This window comes from Neophocaena asiaeorientalis, unplaced genomic scaffold (assembly GCF_003031525.2).
Source record: "Neophocaena asiaeorientalis asiaeorientalis breed wild unplaced genomic scaffold, Neophocaena_asiaeorientalis_V1.1 scaffold70, whole genome shotgun sequence".
Taxonomy (NCBI): domain Eukaryota; kingdom Metazoa; phylum Chordata; class Mammalia; order Artiodactyla; family Phocoenidae; genus Neophocaena; species Neophocaena asiaeorientalis.
In genome coordinates this window covers 783905-804862 of record NW_020175410.1, presented here as the reverse complement: position 1 = coordinate 804862, position 20958 = coordinate 783905, and the positions used below count along the sequence as shown (strand labels likewise).

The window sequence follows — 20958 nt, the reverse complement described above, 5'->3', positions numbered from 1 at the left end:
CTTTTTATACTTTGTCCTATCTACACATTCACAGTGATTCTGTTTGTGTTCTTTCACTAAAGGAATCCTTACAGATAATCTGCTATTATAAACTATACTCAGTGGACAGCATTTCCCATTACTTTTTGCAGGCTTGAACTATGATTTCCTTAGGAACAGTTCCTGGAAAACACTGTAGGATCAGAGGTTATGCATATTTTAAATGCATTTTACCAGGCTGCCTTCCAGCAAGGTTGGGCTGATGTACACTCCCCAAAACAGTGCACAAAAGTTCCTGTGCCAAGACTGGGCATCATCATTCCTCCTTAACCTTCGCCAATATGTTTAAGTGAAAGGTTATCATTTGTTGTTCTAATCTGCAGATCTTTGAGAGCGTTTTAAGCGTATTAGCCAGTTGTATTTCTTTTGTTCTCTGTTCAATTTTCTGTCTAATTTCCTACTGTAGTATTTGTTTTCTAACTGATTTATAAGAACTCTTCATATATAATGATACAACCCTTTTAGAAATAGTGATAACTATTTTCCTTAATTTTTTAATTTATATTTTAACTGTATGGTATTTTCTATATATGGAAATGTTTTAAGATTTTATGTAATCAAATTAGGCAATGTTGCCCTTTTTGAATTCTATATTTTATACTATGTTTAGAAATGCTTTTTTTCCCCCTGGTTTATAAAAATACAGATTACTGCTTTTAAAGCATGGTAATATTAAGTTACATATTTATTTTCTTAAAAAACTGTAACAAGGACAGATAATTCCACTTAATTTTAGATATTTCCCAATTGTCTTTATTCAGCAAATTATAAACAACATGAATCAGAGTAAGTTTCTAAATGGATCATCATATTTAGTACTTAAATGTCACTGAAGCAAATAGCCCTATCATAGCAGGTATTCTCTCAAGAGAACAACAAAGAAGCTTTCATATTACTTCAAAATATAAAACTATAGAACAGCAAAGGAACTAAATTGTAAGAATAATAGATCTAGCTCCACAACTCTAAACAAAATATATTGTCAATACAAAGAATCAAGTGATTTAAATAACTAAAGAAACATCACCAAATAAACTATATAACATACTTCATACATTATAGCTTTTCAAAACCGATTCCCACCATGTCTTTCCACAAGACATGATCTTAAAATTACTATAACAAAAATGTGCTTAATTTAAAAATGTACACATACTTAAAACAAATTTGTATAGGTGACTATTATTGGTATATTAGAATAAATGGTAAAACTTCACCAGAAAGTGCAGCAAACATGAGGGCTGTGTATCCATGTTCATGTTGATGACAATTTACATCAGCTCCATGTCGTAAAAGTAATTTGCACATATCAAGTTTTCCTTTATATGCAGCATGCATTAGAGGAGTCATTCCATTCTTTAACAGAAAGGGAAAAAAAGTATTAAGTTTACTTATTTACCTTTCCCCCTGCCTATTAACAATTCCTGCAATTAAATTAAAACACAAAATAAAATGAATTAATAAAATCATCTTTATAATCTGCATTTTTATACTCAATTCCCCACTTGGATCTTCCATAAACTGCTGAAGAAAAAAGATGGTTTTATTACCTGAGGTTTTCTACAGATTAGCAAACAGATTCAGAGAAGAATTGCTCAACTTCACATGACTAGTAAAATGGCCAGGGCAAGGACCAAAACTTAAATTTATCAGGGCTTTCATCTCTACTACACATACTTAGCTCCTGGGGAAACAAATGAACAAGCAGATACAAATGCGTTAAAAAAAGAAAAGAAAAGAAAAAAGTAAGGAAAAACCTTAAAGCAAATAGAATGCTTATCAAGGGGAAAGTTGAATATGGTATATCCATAGCATGGAATAGTACGGACTAGTATGTTACTAATTGAATACATTTGTATCTATTGAACTGAAAAAATTTCCATGAATTACTGCCAATGAGAAAAACAAGATGTGGGTAATGTATATTAGAGTGTTCTCATTTTAAAAAAATGATGCTCAAAATCACATTTATATTTTGATCATATTTATGATTTGGTTATATATATGATTATATGAATATGGAGAAATGATTGATAGTGTTTACACCAGGCTACACTGTTTAGTCTCCATATGTTTTGTCCATATCCAATGAAACATCCAACTTTATATGTTGAGTACCTAATACTATTTGGTGGATAAATAAATGAGATGTTCCCTGTAAGTAAATCTTCTCAGAATCCAGGAGAGACTCTCTGAGTGCTGGAATTTCAGAGTTACTCTGGATGAAAACCTCTCTAAAACACATAATCTCTTTTTTTTTAGCAAATCTTAGAATACTAACGTAATTTGAATTGTTCTTGATGATTCTAGACATTATCTAGATAATATTATTTATTATCTATTTAATACATATCTATTTAATTATTATTAAATTATAAATAAATTATAATTTATAAATAAATTATAAATAATAATTATTATTAAATTATTACTATCTATTTAATTATTATTATTATCTATTATCTATTTAATAGATATCTATTTAATATCTATTATCTAGATAATATTATTATTATCAGAGGCTTGTTGATGTGAGAATCATAGGAAGGTTCTACAAGAGGCAACTTAGTAGTAGTCAATGTTTCTTGAGAGTAGTAATGGGAAAATGATAAGGAGATTAAAACTTTAGTAGTTTTAAAAACTTTAAATATGATGATCCTAAAAATAAAGTTTCTCTCCCATAATTTTTAAATCAAAGAATTCATCAATATTAGTCTATTGAGTTACAACTCTATATCATTAAATGCAGCATTCATTCATTCAGCAAATATTTATTGAGTGCCTAAGATATGTCAGACACAGATCTATGCACTGTGGGTGGCAATGAGAAAATTCCATGCCCCTAAAGTCTAAGTCCCTGGCACTAAATTTTAGTAGGGGTGACAAGGCAGATGGTGATAATAAGTGCTATAGGGAAACAGCATCGAGTAAGGGGGAGAGGGAATGGCAGAAGGTAAGACGAGATTGTTATTTTTAAAAGGACAGTCAAAGAATGTCCCTCTGAGCAGGTGACATTTGAACAAAGCCCTGGAAGGAGCAAAGGATGTAAATAACTAGAGGAAGAATGCTCCAGTAAAGAGAATGCAAGTGTAAAACTCTTTGAGGGAGAGGAGCATTGGGTTCAAGGAATACCAAGGAGGCCAAATCTGTGCGCAGCTCACTCATAGAAGCTCCAGGAACCTCCTTGTCTTGAATCTGGTGCCCCTAGGTTTAAACATTAAGTACAGGAGTGTGTCTCATGTTTTAACATTAAGTAGGATGCCAATGCTTGTGGAAGGTTTCTGCAAACTTATTCAAGTTACAGAAAAGCCATTCTATCTTAAGTTGTTAAAAGGGTTTTTAATGCATTATATCTATTGAGATGATCATATTTCTCTTTTATTCTGTAATATAGTGAATTTTTTCTAAACTGAACCATCCTATCATTCTTGGAGAAACCTTACTTGGTTAAGTCTTATTATTCTTTTGATACACTACTGGATCAAGTTGGTAATATTTTATATAGTGTTTTTGCATCTGTATTTACAAAGTGAATTGAGCCCACAGTTTGCTTGGGCTTCTTCCTGTTTTGGCATCAGCATTATGCTAACTTTATCAAATGAGTTAGGCAGTTTCCCGTCTTTTTATGAACTAATGGTACAATCTGTGTAAAATGAGAATTAAATAGTCCTTGAATGTTTTGTAAAGCTTACTCAGGTGTGCAGCTTTAGAAGGTAGTTGGCACTTAAATACATTTATACAAATCTTCCTTAATTATCCCAGTTTTTCTATTTCTATATGGGATAAATACGTTCATTTTTATTTTTCTAAAAAATCACTACTTTCATATGGGTTTTCAAATGAATTGGCTTTAAAAAGTTATGACAATTCCTCTTATAATTGCAGTTATGCTCTCACTTCCTTGGTGTTTATTTATTATTTTCTTGCTTATACTTTCCAAATTGTGTCTATTTTTTTGGTCTTAAATTGATAACTTTGTTTTATCTTTTCTTTTTTAACAGCTTCACTGTGATATAATTTACTCATTTAACGTTACAATTAAATAGTTTTAAGTATTTTCAGAGTTGTGCAACCATCACCACAATCAATTTTAGAATATTTTTGTCAAAACCAAATGAAATACCATACCTATTAGCAGTCATTCCTGTTACCCCTCCCCATCCCATTACGCAGCCTTAGGCAACCACTAATCTACTTTCTGTGTCTATGAACTTGCCCATTTCGGACATCTCCTATACATGAAATCATACAATATTAGTCTTGTTTGATTGGCTTCTTTCACTTGGCAGAATGTTTTTGAAATTCACCCATGTTGTAGCATGCACCAGGACTTCATTCCTTTTTGTGACTGAATAATATTCTGTTGCATGGATATACTACACTGTGTTTATCCACTTATCAGTTGATGGATGTTTGGACTGTTTCCACCTTTGGCTCTTATGAATAATGCTGCTATAAACATTCATGTTCAAGTTTTTGTATTGTCATATGTTTTATTTTTCTTAGTTACATACCTAGGATTGCTGAGTTATATGGTAACTCTATGTTTAATCATTTAAGGAATTGTCAACCCATTTTAAAGAGCAGCTGCACCATTTTATATTCCTACCAGCAAAGCACGAGGGTTCCAGCTTCTCCACATCCTCACTAATACTTGTTATTATCTATATATATATATTTTTATTATTGCCATCCTAGTGGGTGTAAAGTGGCCTCTCATTGTGTTTTTTTTTTTTTGCGGTACGCGGGCCTCTCACTGTTGTGGCCTCTCCCGTTGCAGAGCACAGGCTCCGGACGCGCAGGTTCAGTGGCCATGGCTCACGGGCCCAGCCGCTCCGCTGCATGTGGGATCTTCCCAGACCGGGGCATGAACCCATGTCTCCTGCATCGGCTGGCAGACTCTCAACCACTCTGCCACCAGGGAAGCCCTCATTGTGGTTTTGATTTGCATTTCCCTGGCAGCTAATTTTGAGCCGTTTTTCATGTGCATATTGGTTATTCATATGTCTTCTTCAGAAGAAGAAGATCCTTTGCCCATTTTTTAATAGGGTTATTTGCCATTTTTATTATTGAGTTGTACGAGTTCTTAATACGTTCTAGTTACAAGTCCCTTACCAGATATGATTTGTAAAACCATTCTGTGGGTTTTATTTTTACTTTCTGGATGGTGTGCTTTGAAGCACAAAGGTTTTAATTTTTATTTTTTCTTTATTTTTTCTTTTGTTGCTTGTGCTTGATGGCTTAAAATTTTTTTTATTTCTATTTTATTTTTCTTAACTCACTTCTTATATTTTCTGAGTATACTTTATTCTTTTTATCTAATTTCATGAGTTGAAAGCTCAGAACAACACAAAGATTTAAAGTACAATAACAAGTGCTACAAAATTTCCTCTGAATATGACTTTGGCCACATGACACAGCTTTTGAGAAACAGTAGCTTTTGATAAATGTTGTGTTTTCAGTTGTTTATAGTAGGAAATTTCTATTTCTTCTTTTACCCAAGAACTATTCAGAATTTTTAAAAACATTCAGGTTATATGTTTTATTCTTTGGAACATATTTTTGTTTATTTTCAGTGTTATATTGCATTTGGTAAACTTGTTTAAAGTTAGTTAAATTTTTCCTTTACAAAATAGTATAATACAGGACTTCCCTGGTGGCGCAGTCATTAAGAATCCGCTTGCCAATGCAGGGAACACAGGTTCGAGCCCTGGTCCGGGAAGATCCCACGTGCCGCGGAGCAACTAAGCTCGAGAGCCTCAACAACTGAGCCCGAGTGCCGCAACTACTGAATCCCACGCACCTACAGCCTGTGCTCCGCAACAAGAGAAGCCACCGCAATGAGAAGCCCGCACGCCGCGATGAAGAGGAGCCCCGCCCTGTTCCTCTCTCACTGTGTGGCCTCTCCCGTTGCAGAGCACAGGCTCCGGACGCGCAGGCTCAACGGCCATGGCTCACGGGCCCAGCTGCTCCGCGGCATGTGGGATCTTCCCGGACCGGGGCACGAACCCGTGTCCCCTGCATCGGCAGGCGGACTCTCAACCACTGCGCCACCAGGGAAGCCCATAAACCAGTTTTTAACAGTGTTAAATGTAAATGGAGATGTACTATTTCTGTCTTATATAAAGTGCATAGACTGTTAGGTTATTCAAATTTTCCATCCCTTGAATACTTTTTTCTACTTAACTTACCATTTTCTAAAAGATGCTATCGTGGTCTTACAAATTTCTCCTTTGAATTCTACTTTTTTCTTTATAAACCTCAAAGCTTATAAGATTATTAGTGAAGGCTTAAGGCTGGTATATTCCTGGTGGTTTATCAACTTTCTATAAGAAAGAGTCTTCATCTTTTTTTGTTTTTTTTTTTTGCTTTAAACTTTTTTTTTGCGGTACGCGGGACTCTCACTGTTGTGGCCTCTCCCGTTGTGGAGCACAGGCTCTGGATGTGCAGGCTTAGCGGCCAAGGCTCACGGGCCCAGCTGCTCCGCGGCACGTGGGATCTTCCCGGACCGGGGCATGAACCCGTGTCCCCTGCATCGGCAGACGGACTCTCAACCACTGCGCCACCAGGAGAAGCCCTTTAAACTTTATTTTGTCTGATATTAACTTTACTACCCATGTGCGGGTAAAGGGTTAACAAAACACCTCCTTTGCTGCATGAGAAACTGAAATTCAGTTAATGTTCTAGTACTAGAACTGTCCTGTATAATATCTACTAGCCACACATGGCTAATGGCTGCCATACTGGACAGCTCTGAAGAGAAACTACCATCTCAGAAAGTTATTCTGGATTGCAATTCTAGAAAGTTGAGTTTAGGTCAGTTAACCCTCCCGAGAAGTAGAATTGCTGGATCAAAGGTATATACATTTAAAAATGAGAAATATTCTAAAATTTTCTCCAGAACATGATGCCAATTTATACCTAATCCAGTAGCATATAAAAGTCCAATGTTTCACAAGAAATGATATGGAATTGGTTTAACGGTCACTTATTCGATTACCAGTAAAATTAAACATGTTTTTACATCCTTATTATCTTTTGCAACCTGTCTGCTGACATTTGCTTTAGAGCTTGGTATAACTTGAGCACAAATGCTAGAAAACAACTCTTATTATTAGATTTTATCCATTCTCATAGGAAGTAAAACTTTATTAAATGTTTTAAATTTTACCTCATCCAAGCAGTTGACATGAACATTCTTGCTGGCTAACAATGTTCCAGCTTCTTGGACAGTACCTTAAAAAAAAAATAAAGAAAGTACAAAGGTTTTTTATATCTAGAACAGAAAAAAAATCTAACGTCAAGGAAACAGACTTCAAAGGGTTATCTGTAAAACTAAGATGAGTCAGGTCAGGTTGCTAAGAAATAAAGCATCAATCGCATACTGTTTATTCTGCAAAGTAATTATCCCAGAGAACAGATACATATAGACTAAAATAGCTGCATCTTGTTTTTACTTCCACTGGCCTTATAGTATATTAAACTGGCCACATTTTCCTTTTGGCAGCAATACAATAACCACAAAGCATAACACTTTTAATACTGAAACAAATCTTAAAGGGCATCTAATCCAACCCACCATCTGAAGCTTAAATTACAGTCAATGTAATAACAGTTCAAAATACAGTCAGTATTTATGTACCTTGTCACCACTACGTCCTGTGAATTGATGGCACGCTCCTAATAGAATTCTTGGTTTGGAAATGCTGAGGTAAATGTATCTTTTATGCCTCGTACTATATAAAAGTGCCATATGGTCAGTATTCAGACTCTCATACTGAAAGCCATCTGATGTAAACCTGAAGGTCAGTCTCTGTAAATTTGTAAATAAGCTGTAATTGGGCCACGACTATCAGGTTTTCCAGCCTTCTGTAAGGCATACTAAGGCATAGTTGCAGGAGAGAATGTTGCTATTATCATCCTTAATAGGAGCCAATCACATGTTCTGCCAAAAAATTTCTGGTGTGACAGGGAACAGGATAATGAAATTGCATGTTCTCAGGGAGAAAGGATGAGATAAGCCTCTCCTCTAAAAGGACATAAAAGAATAGAAGCATCCTCAACTAGGAGTTATTTCTTGTCTTTAAATTTAGAATTATAGTTCAAGAATGTGTTAAACTTTGCAATTCTTCTAGAGCTAAAGGTGGAATGCAGAATGAAGCTTAGCCTGCTTCTTTCTACCCAACCTGCTTCTTAGGCACATGGTCTGAGTGCCCCTCACCAACAGAGGGGAGATACAGAAATGTCTCCTAGATTGATAGCGAAATAGCTCAGCTGGGGAAATGTCAAGTGAGTGATCTACGAGGCCCCGAATTATGACAGCAGCTATTGTGCCAATAGTTCATTTGTCTGGTCCCACACTCCACCTGGGCAGTTGGTATCACTGGCTGAATGGCTACAGAGGGAGAGGGGAAAGCCTTCAAGCATGCAAGCAAGTTGTGCAGGGCAGCTTATCCATACCTGTGGCTTCTCACCAGAGATTCTCAAACATCTTTGGAAAGGAATTAGAACAAACTCCTGCACACCAATTTCACTTGAGGAAGATGCTTCAGCTGAACCCCATTATCCACTGAGGAATAACTGAAGTTATTTTCCATCTGACTGAGACATGTTTATGCAATAAAGGGAGAATACTACAGGGATTGTGATCATGCCAGAGCCTGCTATATGTTAGGGAAAGGATGGGGATTGCAATCATAAACATTTGGCTCATATTAGACAACAGGCCAACAATTCTATAAAATGTTTAGCCCAGTGGCTAACAATGCATGATAAATCTGTCCAATCGCAGGGCAATTAAAAAAAAAAGTGAGTTGTTCACTCACATACCATGGAATACCAGTTAGTCTTTTGAAATGCAGGGACCAGGATGGGAAAATTTTTCTGAAACTGTTTGGGCTTCTAGAGAATGAAAACATATTTTGGAAAATAGATGAGCAAAATACCCACAAGAGGAAAAACTTTTGATGATTTCTAACTTGGAGTTCCTAATTTAATGACATTAAGAAACTGTAGAAGGTCTAGAATAGCATGGAAATGGGAAATACATAGTTTACACAGAAGGATTTTTATTTTTTGTCATTCCTTACTGTGCATAGTATACTCTCAAACAATATTTTGCAATTAAAAGATTATTTGCTTTACTTGGGAAAGAAATATGTTAAATCTGATTTAACAAACTCTTAAGATGAGGGGATGTGGTACTATAAGGGGGATGGGAAATGAGTCAACATTTATCCTCATTGGAGACAAAAAAGAATAGACATAACTGATGAAAATAATATTTAATAATTTGTTTCCCTTGTGAGAATTTCTCCAAGCTTCTCCAGAGAAGAAAACACAACCCAACCTGCTCCATTAGGGTGGGATAGATAACTTATCTGGATGGACCAGCATTTTAGCAGAGAAGAGATGATGATAAGAGTGATATTCTCACTGTTACTGCCCTCTCTTATATCACACTAGAGCCCTTTCAGGACCACTATAAAACTGAACAAGTACTATAAAACTGAACAAGTCCTATAAAACCCTCAGTTTTCTTATATAGGAAGCAGAAATAATAACATCCATCCCACAGTGTTCTTAGGACTAAGGGCTTGTCTTGGTGCGGGGCACAGGGTACAACCTCAGTGCATATTAGATGCTCTTGTTATTTATATTTACAGCAGCATAATATAATTCATTGCGACATTTCTAATATCTAGTTTGGGACCACTGGTCTCTACTGAAGACAAGGAGAAGTAGCCAAAACAAACAAAAAGGGAGAAACAAACTAACGTGTCATTTTCTGTTTCCAGCAATCCATCAGATAGTCATGAGATCTGAATATTTATGAGTTTCAATCACTTAGTGGGATCCCTCAACAGGAATGTTTTGAGGAATCTATATCTAAGTTAAGTATTTAAAAAACGATTGGCTTGTTAGTTGCTGTTACATTTATGTATAAGTAAAATCATGTATAAATTAAAGTGTCTGAATTTAAAAATAATATATGGATACAGACTTAATCATAGATACATAGTTATAAATGTATTTTAAAATAGACTTCTAATTACAACATACATTTTGAAATAGTGAATCTGTTTAAGTGTAAAGTTTCTAAATTCTCCTATGTGTATCTATTTTTAGACTTTGTAACAAAATGTCTTCAAGTTAGGATTATGAATCACTATATAAAAATTAGAGTAACTAAAAGAGCTGTTGTTTTGTAAAGGAAGACAATGAAGCCCACAGAGGTTGCAAAACCTGCCCAGTCATATAGTTAATGGTAACTATGTATTTGAATTTAAATTTGTCCTTTAACTCTATTCTATAATTATTAGTAGACCTGAATCTTTCTATATACCAGAGGTACTAGAAATAACATTATTAACTACACAGGACCTTAGAGCAGGATCTCTTAACAGCCCCAAATTGTAAACTGAAATGTCTATCAGTGTCACCAGATAAGCAAATAGTAGTTATATCCATATATAGAAAATAAAAGAAAAAAATAAGAAACAAATTATTGGTGCAGTATGGATGAACATCAATATCATGATGCTGAGTGAAATGTCATGCAAAAAAAAAAGGAATATTTATTATACTTACTGTATAATTCCACTTACATAAAATTCCAGAATAGAGAAATCTAATCAATAGTGACATCTATCAGTGGTTGCCTGGAGACAGGGGTGGAGGGAGTGACAGATTACAAATGGGTATGTAGAACCTTTTGGGAGTGACAGAACTGTTCACTGTCTAGATTGCAGTGGTTTCATGGATGTATACTTATGTCAAAACTGACTTTTAAAAAACTGTACACTTGAAATATGTACCATTTATCATACTTTAGTTATACTCCAATAAAATTGGTAGAATAAACCTTATTGTCCAAGTCCGCTTCACATCTCCTTTAACACAAACAATAATAATAAAAAAAATAATTATGTTACTTTCTTGTGAAATTGGCAACAGTGATCCCAGGGATTTCAAGTACTAAACAAGATAAGTAATGAAAGACTTTCTGGTTTATATTCTTAAAGTTTAATTTATTTTGAAATAGTGCTTCCTCAGTGTTTAATGAAAAAGATATCAGAGCTTAGAAGAATGGGTCAATCTACAAATAATATAACCCAGTTAACTGTGCTTAAGTGATTTCATTTCTCTTCTGAAATGTTGTGAAATGGATGCTGTTAGTGACTATCATTTAAATGGATATGTGAGAAACAGCTTCTCAGTTTCATCTGGAACTTCTTTTTGGCATTCTAACAAATAAACAACCTGTAGAATACCTAGGATGTGTATTTACTCAGAAGAAGAAATTGTCTAAAAGTGTCTGGTAGCAATGTGCAGTATTCTCTGGACTGTAAGTCCCACTTACAATCGGCTTAACTTCTGGAGGGCAGTGGTTAGCCGGAGGGAGAACTCAAAAATTTGTTGAGTTTATTCCAGATTGGCCAAGATGACAGGTCACACGTGGCTGGAAACTTATTGTTAGTTCCACGTACTAGTACTGACTAAGCCAGTGGTTCTCCAAGTTGAGAAATGTACTGAAGGGAAAAATATCAGAACTTTACTCACCTCCTTTAAAGAAAATTGCTTCTTATGAGTACGAATATAAACTTTGCTTATGAGCTTCGTTCAACTGTAAGCCAAAAATTATTTTACAAATTTTAAATGCACACAAAACTACAAAATCAATGACGTTTACAATTAAAATTAATTTAACTTGACAGATGAAAATATTTTGCTGCAATTAAATTGCCTCTCAAAGTGAATAAGATATGGTATGGACTCTGGTGCTGGTTTCATTTTTTCATTTTGTTTAGTTTGTTTTCAAGTCCAGCATATTTCTAGGACTGTGGGCCATATGATATCTCTGCTCTGCCACTTATTACCTGTATTATATTGGGCAAGCTATTTGAACTTTTCAGTTTCTTGGTTTCTTCTCTATCAAGTAGAGACTGCCATATTTACCATAATAATAGCCAATAGAGTATTTTAAACACATTACTCATACTAACTCATTTTATCCTTATAGCAGTGTTGTGAGGTGGGTACCATTTTTCACATGGAGAACCTAAGGCTCAGAAACAGTAATTTGCCCAAGGCCAAGTCACCAGCAAATGAATGAGGTAGGATTCCAAATCAGACTTGAAAGGTTAACTACCATCCTATGCTGTCCCTCATAATGTTGTAGCTTAAAAATAATTCCTAGCTTATCAAGTTTAAACGCATGGATATATGTAAAGTGCTAAGAATTATGCCAGGCCCAAAGTAACGATCAGTATAAGTTGGCTATGGTTGTTACTTTCTCTTATCTCCCATTACATTTTTTTAAGAGTATGGTAATGTCCCACAGACCTTCACTTGACAAGAATGTATCACATACTATGTCTATCTCACTTCTTCTCCCATCAGCTTGGACCAATTAAATAGGTGAGACAGTGTCCGTGTAATTTGTTGCACGATGTAGGCCCAGAAAAAAATCACAGTGCTAACCAGGCAAAATTCACATTAATTCTTTTATTTAATTTTAAAAAATAAAAACTAGTGGACACCTAATAATGTATCCCTACGTCTCCACACACACCACCTGCCGCTTTCAGAGACCCCCTTTATAAAACTGCTCACTTGTTTACACTTTTGAGAGAGGGTGATAGCTCTGGACTGCTTAAAAACAGAATTTGCATCCCTGGTGGATTATAAGTTGATGCGTTGTCTCCTTTTTTTGCCCAGCACTGTACTTGGCACAGAGCTGAGACTCACATGGTTGCTGAGCTGAAACCCAGGGCCACCAAAGGCACGGAGACATGAACCAGAGACAGGCAGAAAAGGGAGACTGCAGTGCCAAACAGGTCAGCGAGGACCGTGCTGGACAAACAATCTGCAACAACTCCAAGTCCCACAATTCTAGGCAAAGAACACATCATAGCAAATTACAGCTGTGACTGAGTTCAGCCTGTCGAGATCAGATGGAGTGGGCTCAGCTCATGAGCACCTGTTGAGTTCCAATTCGATATTTCTCTCCTTTACGTTTAGACTTTTCTTGTCAGTATAAAGAATACATGTGCCTTTCTCTCTGTAGGTCCAGATGGGAGCCAGGCTACTTAGAAAAAAAGAAAGACTGGAAATTGGGAAGTTTATGTTGCAATGACTGGCTCCTCTGCCGTTCGAGGGAGCTTAAAACAGCCAAATGAACAATGCCCGCAGTTCCCACACATCCGTATCGCCGCGCCGTGACAGTGCAGAAGCCACGTAGTCACGCTGTTGTCACCTGCCAGGTAACGGGACTTCGGGAACTCTTCTGGGACGTCCACTCGGAGACGGAGCGGAAAACATGGCTTCTGGCTCGTCCCCGGGGCCTGCGTCTCCCTCCCTAGGACCCAGAGCGGCGGAAGTGGGACGCGCGTTGGGAGAATGGAAGGGAAAGCGCGGAAGAGCGCGATTAGAAGGTCGCAGCCCTGCGAAGTGCGCGGAGCGGTGTGGACGCCTCCCCAGCCCCCTCGCTGTTCTGCGAGTTCCAGCGGCGGCCGGGGGTTTCTGGAAGGAAGCCAGGGTGGCCCTGGACTCAGAAGCCTCAATGCGGCAAATTACAGACCTTGTTTTGTGCCCTTGTAAAGAACCCTTCTCCTTAGGAGCTCCCTCCACCCGCCCCAAGCGAGGGCGGGGACAGCCAAGGGATCCAGATCTTTCGGCCTCCGGAAGTCGAAACGGCCCTCAGACACCGATCTAAGAACCTGAAACTTCCAGGCCACTACCGCCCAGACAGACTGTGGTCAAAATCACCTTAGGAGTTTTGAAGAATGCACATTCTGAGGGCCCACCCCGGGTCGCTCATTATCATCCGAAGTGGAGCCTGGAAATGTGCACCCTTCCAAAAGCTGATTTAGAAGACGAACGTCTGCAACCTCCGCTCCCGTCCCAGCGGCGCTTCTCCTTCCCCACCTCTCCGCCCCCGCAACCGGTCCCAGATCAAAGGTAGGAGTGCTGTTTCCCGGTGGCAGGATGTCAGCCTCGCAAAACCGCAACCCAGGGTCAGCCGGGCCGGGGGCGCCGCCCGGGCTCCGCCACGCCCCCCTTCCCTCCCAGGCCAGGCAGGCAGCGCCCCCGCCGCAGCCCAGCACCCACACCTTTTCCGATGACTTCCAGCAGATCCTTTTCCTCCTGGGTCAGCTCGCCTTTCTTTATGTGAACCATTGCTTCCGCCAGCTTGACAGGTATTGTTTCTTTGGGAGTATTAAAAAGAAACGACGTGTCTGTATTAGGAACGCCAGCCGCAAGGTTAGGCAACTTGAGACTAGGACATTAAGTAGCCAACCGCGGAAGCGTTCGAATTCTCTCCACCCTCCCAGGGGCTGGCGAGCAGCGGGCGAGCTCGGGCGAGCCGGGCGGGCAGTCTCTGCAGGCCCAGCAGTAGTCTCCGCCCCCCGCGAGTCATTGGCCCGGCCGGGAGGAGGAGCTGCAGGAGGCGGCAGCGAGATTCTCCCATTGGAACAGCCTGGGAAGGAAAAACCAAATGGAGAAAATCAGAGGGGGGAAATTAAATGCCTGTTACACGTCTCCCACCGCCATCCTTTCCGGTGCACGTATTTAGGGACACACAGTATTTAAATTCTCTTTCTGGAATTTCTGTGTTCGGCAGTTTCTGCTAGGGGCATGCATCTCCCTTGCTCTCGCTATACACCCCCCTTCATTTCCCAGGGAGTGGAGCGGCCCGGGACGGGGGCGGGCTGGGAGGCGGGGCGGCGTGGTAGGCGGGTCTGCGCCGAGCTCAGTGTGTCGGTGTCAATGTGTCTGTCCTTCACTCCTCCATTGTCTGCCGCCACCACTGCCGCCGCTGCCACCGCCGCTGCCGGAATCGCTGCAGCCCCCAGCCTCGCGCGTCGCCGCTACCTCCTCGGACAGGTGAGAAGCAGCCCAGGTAGGGCAGCGGGGGAGCCGGGAAGCCTTCGACAGCCGGAGCCAGAGCCCCACCGGGAGCTTCCCCCCTGCCGGTGCTGGCCCTAAGGAAGCATGTGCCTGCTGGGGCGGCTTCCTTCCTCTCGGTGGGGAAGCCGCCCCTCCACCCCATTACCATCACTTATACCGCGTATCAGTGCCTCGGAGTGAAGACCCGCCACTTGCCACATTTGGCCGTCCCGGGAGACCGAGAGCGGCCAGGCGCCGGCCACGAGGTGGGAAGTGGCGGGTGCCCATCGTCCCGTGCGTGGCATCGCCAGATGTAACTCCTGGGGAAACCAGGGTTGAGGCTTTGGACTCGGGGTGGGGTGGAGAGGAGAGCCTCCCATTACGAGCGAGATGAACGCATGTGAGAGTAGTCTCGGGAGAAGGTAGTTCTCATTTGGCAACCTGCCCTCCTCACCCCTCCACCCACCCACCCCCACTTGTCATCTCCTCTGGCGTCTGTGGGAGCTGTAGAAGAAAACCGGATCTGATCGCTCTATGGTGCCCGTTAAGGACGTTTGGAAGCAATTTACACTTGAACTAATACTTCGTTTATGAAAGACAGCCGGGGATGAGGGGGGGAAGGAGGGCCTCTTCTCTCTTCTAGAGTTCCCAGTCTCTTTGTAACTCAGATCTTGAGATTTATGGAAATAGGAAGGGGAGGGAGAAGGGGCGGAGATTAAATTGGTGTTGCTGTCTATATATAGCATTAGATTAGCCTCTTAATCCAACCTTCATTCAACTGTAATATGTAGCTTCAGGCTTTCACTATAGGAAGCCAGGAGCCAAATACAAGCGTGTACCCTCCTGTGACTCAGAGACAGGACTTGCTTGCTAATACGAAGTCAGTCGTTCCTCCCGGGTGCACATCCATAACATATTTACAGCATCAGCGAAAGCTTCTGTAGAAATTAGTGTTTACTGTTGTTTCTCTACAGTCTAGTATTAGTGTTTCTCCCAAGACGCGTCTGCTTCAAAGAGAAATATTTGTATAATTATGTAGATTTTTTTTGTTAAGCATCCCCCCCATACCATCACTTTCTCCCCGCTGTGCCATATATGAAGTGAAGTGTATTTTCCTCTGGCCTTACGCCTTCATTTCTTGGAAGCATTCACTAACACTTGTGAAATCCTGGAAGATGTTCATTATTTCCTGCCTTTAACAAAATTTTTTCCCCAAATCCCAGATGTTTTCTTGTCTAAGGCTTCATCTTTACAGGCTGGGGCAGATCTGAGCCAGAACATATCACATGAAAATGGTTTGAAATTATTCATCGCAATGTATAACAAAGAAACTTTTGTTTGGGAATGCTTTAATAATGATGTGACTGTTCAAACAAGTAGTAAGGCTTTTGAGTGACCCATCTTTTGTAACACTTAGAATACTGCTATTGCCACAGTTACAACTGATTGAAAACACAGTATTATGAAGAAGAAACCCAGAGACCTAAGAAAATGCTTGCGGAGTAACCTTTCCTTACCATGTGACTTAACATTTTACAAGGGATGTTACAGAATTGGGTGCTTCATTGACAGTATTTCCATCTCTTGTGCCAAATTGGGGCCATGGTTACTTGAAGGTCACACCTGTTTGTCTCACTGAAGTTGTCAGTTCCTCGAGGATAGCAACTTATTATCTATTTTCCTGGTGCCTTATGGCACCTCCTTGGTATTTAGTCCTCTGTGAGTACATGAATTCAGTAAAGCTAGAGTCAATGACATTTAAAGTAAAAAAGCTAACATCTGCCTAGAAATGTATATAAATAATATGTTAAGTTTAAATTTCTAGAAGCAGATACGTAATGGATTGTGTTCATCAGATGGATTCCATTAATCGTTTTTGGCCAGTGTTAATATTTAATGTAGGAATAAGATTAGCTAATGACCATACCTTAGACTAGATCAAGGAACTTTTTTTGTATTAAGAATGTATTCCCATCAAAGGAGTTTTGTTGGTAATAAAATAGCTACTACTTATTGTGTCCTTAGTCTGTGCCGATATTCTACCAGATGCTTTGTTATAAGATTTGTTTAATCATTGTTGTAGCGACCTAGGAATTAGCCAGTATTACCCCTGTTTCTGAAAATAAGAGGACAGAAACAAAAAGAAGTTAATTTGCCCACAGACCCACAGTTTGGAAGTATCAGAGCCAAAATTGGAACCTAGATCTGTCTCCAAAACCTTTTCGCTTTTCATTATTCTCTATCTCTGTGGCTAGCAATAAGGGGGAAATTATATATTCTTTAGCTAATAGATAACACATTCATGTGGTTTAGCGTGACAAAGGTACAAAAGACTCTCTGACCTCTTTGCACAGTTTCTTCTCCATGCCCTACAACCCATGGTGTCTATTTTTCTCATACCTTTCTGAGAAATTGTATGTGTTTATATAGCTTATATGTATAGTTCCACTTTTTTTTTTTCTTACAGAAATGAGAGCATACTAACACATTGTTCCACAATATGCAATAGAATTTATGTGTTGCTTTGGTCTCTGTTTCTTTCTTCTCCTTTTAAAAAATAATGATTTCTGAAATGTATGAAATCCTTATATGTGTCCCCATCATCCCTTTTTCTACTGCTACCACCCTGGACGTCTCTTGGCCTGTTGCAATGGATTCCTAAGTAGCCTGCTTTCCAGCCAGCTCATTCAAGGCACCACCATTAAGGCACCACCACCAATATACACTGAGCACTCATCATGCACCCAAGGATGAGACATACTTTGTAAAGACAGAACTGATTCACTTAAAGCATGTCAATGGCTCGCCACCTGCCGCAGAATAGAGGCTCTGGTCTCGTACTTCTGGTTCCTCTCCACCAGCCCAGGTTCGGTCTAGGAGGCTCCGACTTCTGGTCCCAGCCGGCATTTCCAGTCAGCCAGCCCCTCCCACATACTCTGCTCTAAGGTCACCTCACTGCTGATTCCCTAACATGCCAGTAGTTTCCACCCCTTTGTTCCTGCTTTTCTCTTCTTGGAGTGACCTCCCTTCCCTCTTTACCGAGTCTTTCTCTCCTTCCCAGATCTGATGAAGTGTCAGCTTTCAAGATACTTTCATGGTCCCCTCTCCCACCCCATCCAGGAGGGGAATACAGGCCCTAGTAAACATTTTTATTCCCGTCCCTCAGCCAGGGCGATAAGAACAATCTTTCCTCAGGAGTTGCTGGTACAGTTGCTGACATCCTCTAATTTTCTCCTATCTTCTTAGGAGCCCTGGTCCCCACCCGCCTTGCACCCCGAAATTAACATCATCTTTGCTTCTTCATCTGGATCCCCATGAAAATAACCTAAGGCAGGCACCTTTTTCATGACATCCTAGTTCAGTTTTTGGTAATCTATTTGACCCCTTCTCCTTCTAGACTGTAAATTAACTAGAATTAGTTTACCTTTGCTTCTCAAGATTGTGACCCACGTCTCGCACCTAGTGTATGCTCAGTACATGCTGAGTTGAATTCAGTTTGATCTCCAAGTTATTTTAGGTGGATTTGTTTCCCTACTTGACTAATCCTTCCCGGCAATGTGAGGTGATGTGGCCCTAAGCACACACAGTCATAACCAAGGGCAGAAGGTCTGTAAATGTTTTCGGTCTCAAGCTGCTTGACATTCTGATGAATGCTACCAACCAAGAAAAAAAAAATTGTTCATATGTACATGTTACAAATTTTGCAGACCATTCCTGGACTCCCTCTTTGAAGCCCTTGACGTATAGCTCTGTGCTTTAAGAGAATGCCTTTTTCTTTTTATTGCAGTGTAATAGCTCATTTTTGAGTGTTGTAACTTTTGGGGTAATGTTTTCCTTGACATTTAACTTTCTTTTCTTAGGTACATTTCTTGACTGAGTGGATATTTGATGATATTAAGGATTTTTATTTTCTTTGAAACTAATATTGTGGTTATATGTTTAAAAGGTCCCTTATCTTTTAGAGATATGTACTGAATTGTTTAAGGGGGGGAAATGGTAGGACATCTAAGACTTGCTTCAATATAATTTTGTGACAGTGGGGGACAGGGACTGAGTAAGAGTATTAATGAGACAGAGTTCACTGTGTTGTTAAGGGTTGAAGGTGGGCAATGAGTACATTGACTTCATTAGACTGTTCTCTCTGCTTTTGATATGTTTGAGATTTTCCATAAGGAAGTTTTAAAAAGGAAATCTGGATGTATTACAGCCCCTAAGAAATTGTCGTTGTAGTTTAAACCAAAAAAAAAGAGAGAGAGAGAGAGAGAGAGAGAGAAAGCAATATGGATACAAATGCTCTTTCTCTATACTTAGAGTTGAGCTTATGCGGTTATCCATTTAATGTTAAAACAGTTACACCTAAATCTGCAAAAGACTGTCTTGTGAACAATGCATTTCCATAAACTGTTCACATCACCCTTTAGCTTCTCCACAAAACGAAGAGGTAGGTGGCATATCTCAGTGCTGTGTCACAAGCTTATGAATATCCTACTGGCAGCTAATCTTCATCTTTTTTAGACCCTGACGAAGTAATTTGCAGACACGTCTCAACAAGGGGTGCAAATATATTTCGTTTAACTGAGAAAATCAAGACATGAATGAAGTGGAGATACTGATTTTCTTCTGTGTCACATAAATCAAGTCAGAAGGCATTTCCAAAAAAAGAAGTACTTTGGTAATGTCATGAGCAATAGTTAGAGGAGGTATCTCACTGCATGAAAATCGGAAGCACACTCAGGTGTGTCTGCCACGTCCTTCCTCGGGATTTGCTTAACTAAATGCCTGCTTTGACAACTGCTTTCTGAATTCTTAAAACTTTATAACTTGCGTGTCTTGATGTTTATGTTTCTTTTATAATGTTTTGCAGTTATGAAATGTTAATGTTTCCAGAAGCCAACATGGAATTTTTCGGTATCATTTATAACATTTCTTCCCAGATTTGGTTTGAAGCATTCTTAAAGAATATTTAATTAATCTTCAAAGCCAAGCCTTCACAGTGTCTAAGGACAATGTAGCCAGTCCAGTCTCATTGCCAGGTAATGCTGAAGCACACATTAGTGTATATCCACCTTCAACTCATATATATTTATATTAGCTATGTCACTGTGGAATTTAAAACTCAAGGCTGGTGCCTCTTATCTCTGAGTATAGTAAAACAGTTCCAGTAATTAAAAATAGAAAGCTATTTTTGCATCAGAAGGGAAAAGGTAGCATTCACCTTCCCAATAAATACATTTAAGCTAGAAAACTGGTGTTTTTATCTCTTGTTATTTGGTTATCTTTTGCGGGGTTGTGTTAAAAAGACCCGGCAGACAAAGCAGCCCTTAAAACTACATTCATCAGCCTCTGAGTAAAATCTCTTCCTGGTCTGTTGATGGTGGAGTAAAGCAGTCCCATTAAGTAGCCTCTTCTGACCTGGTAGGAAATGATTATGGATGAGCCCTGGGAGACAGCCAAGCACAGCCATAGCTCTGAGAATTAGAGTGGGAAAACCAAGACTCAGTGATGAGATGGCTTTTCCAAGGCAATGTCTCTTGCTTTCACTTTCTTCATATATAAAACAGGGATACTAACCAAACTTACAGGATGACTCTGAGGACACTTGAGGATCCCCTGTGAACTATAAAATGTTATATAAAAATTAATTGTTATTTTTAGGGCCAATTCTACCTGTTTTTACAGTTGAGAAGAAGATGAATAACACAATTACAGGCCTAGTTAAGAAATCATTTTAAAGTAAAATTGTATAGACGTTAGTATTTGCCGTAAGCCCAACTTCCTACATTTTGGAAGAGATTTATTTTTCAAGAGAGACTTTCATAAAAGATATAATTCTAGTAATTCTATCTCAGGATTAACTTATTAAAAATATTAATCAGGATTAACTTTTTTTTAATAATAATAAGAAAGTTCTTGGTATGCATCTGTTGTTTTCAGCGAATCCCAAATGATAAGACATGTTATTTGTTCCCAAAAGGCCTCTATCCTTTAGGAGAAGACCCGCCAGCCCCTGAAACAACAGGGCTTCAA

The 20958-nt window shown here is 39.2% G+C and overlaps 2 protein-coding genes across 6 annotated transcripts in view; one reads left to right on the top strand and one right to left on the bottom strand.

The window, feature by feature from the left end:
• The window catches only part of ANKMY2 (ankyrin repeat and MYND domain containing 2), a 35658-nt gene extending 21035 nt beyond the window's left edge, over nucleotides 1-14623 (bottom strand). Inside the window, exons 1-3 of one of the 2 annotated variants that reach the window (XM_024766989.1) lie at nucleotides 14154-14623; nucleotides 7211-7275; nucleotides 1257-1395 (exon numbers count right to left, since the gene is read on the bottom strand). In XM_024766989.1, the coding sequence (XP_024622757.1) occupies nucleotides 1257-1395; nucleotides 7211-7275; nucleotides 14154-14220 (271 nt within the window). In that variant the 5' untranslated portion in view covers nucleotides 14221-14623. Of the gene's footprint in view, nucleotides 1-1256; nucleotides 1396-7210; nucleotides 7276-10646; nucleotides 10716-14153 lie in introns of those variants that run through there. The other variant, XM_024766990.1, reaches the window with a different exon arrangement.
• Nucleotides 12551-20958, top strand: part of BZW2 (basic leucine zipper and W2 domains 2) — a 60041-nt gene continuing 51633 nt past the window's right edge. The window contains exons 1-2 of one of the 4 annotated variants that reach the window (XM_024766986.1): nucleotides 12551-14001; nucleotides 14891-14928. Coding sequence is in view for 2 of the 4 variants with exons in the window: in XM_024766984.1 (XP_024622752.1) it covers nucleotides 13886-14001 (116 nt within the window). In the remaining 2 variants the exon portion in view is untranslated. Of the gene's footprint in view, nucleotides 14002-14735; nucleotides 14929-19508; nucleotides 19667-20958 lie in introns of those variants that run through there. The other 3 variants (XM_024766984.1, XM_024766988.1, XM_024766985.1) reach the window with 3 other exon arrangements.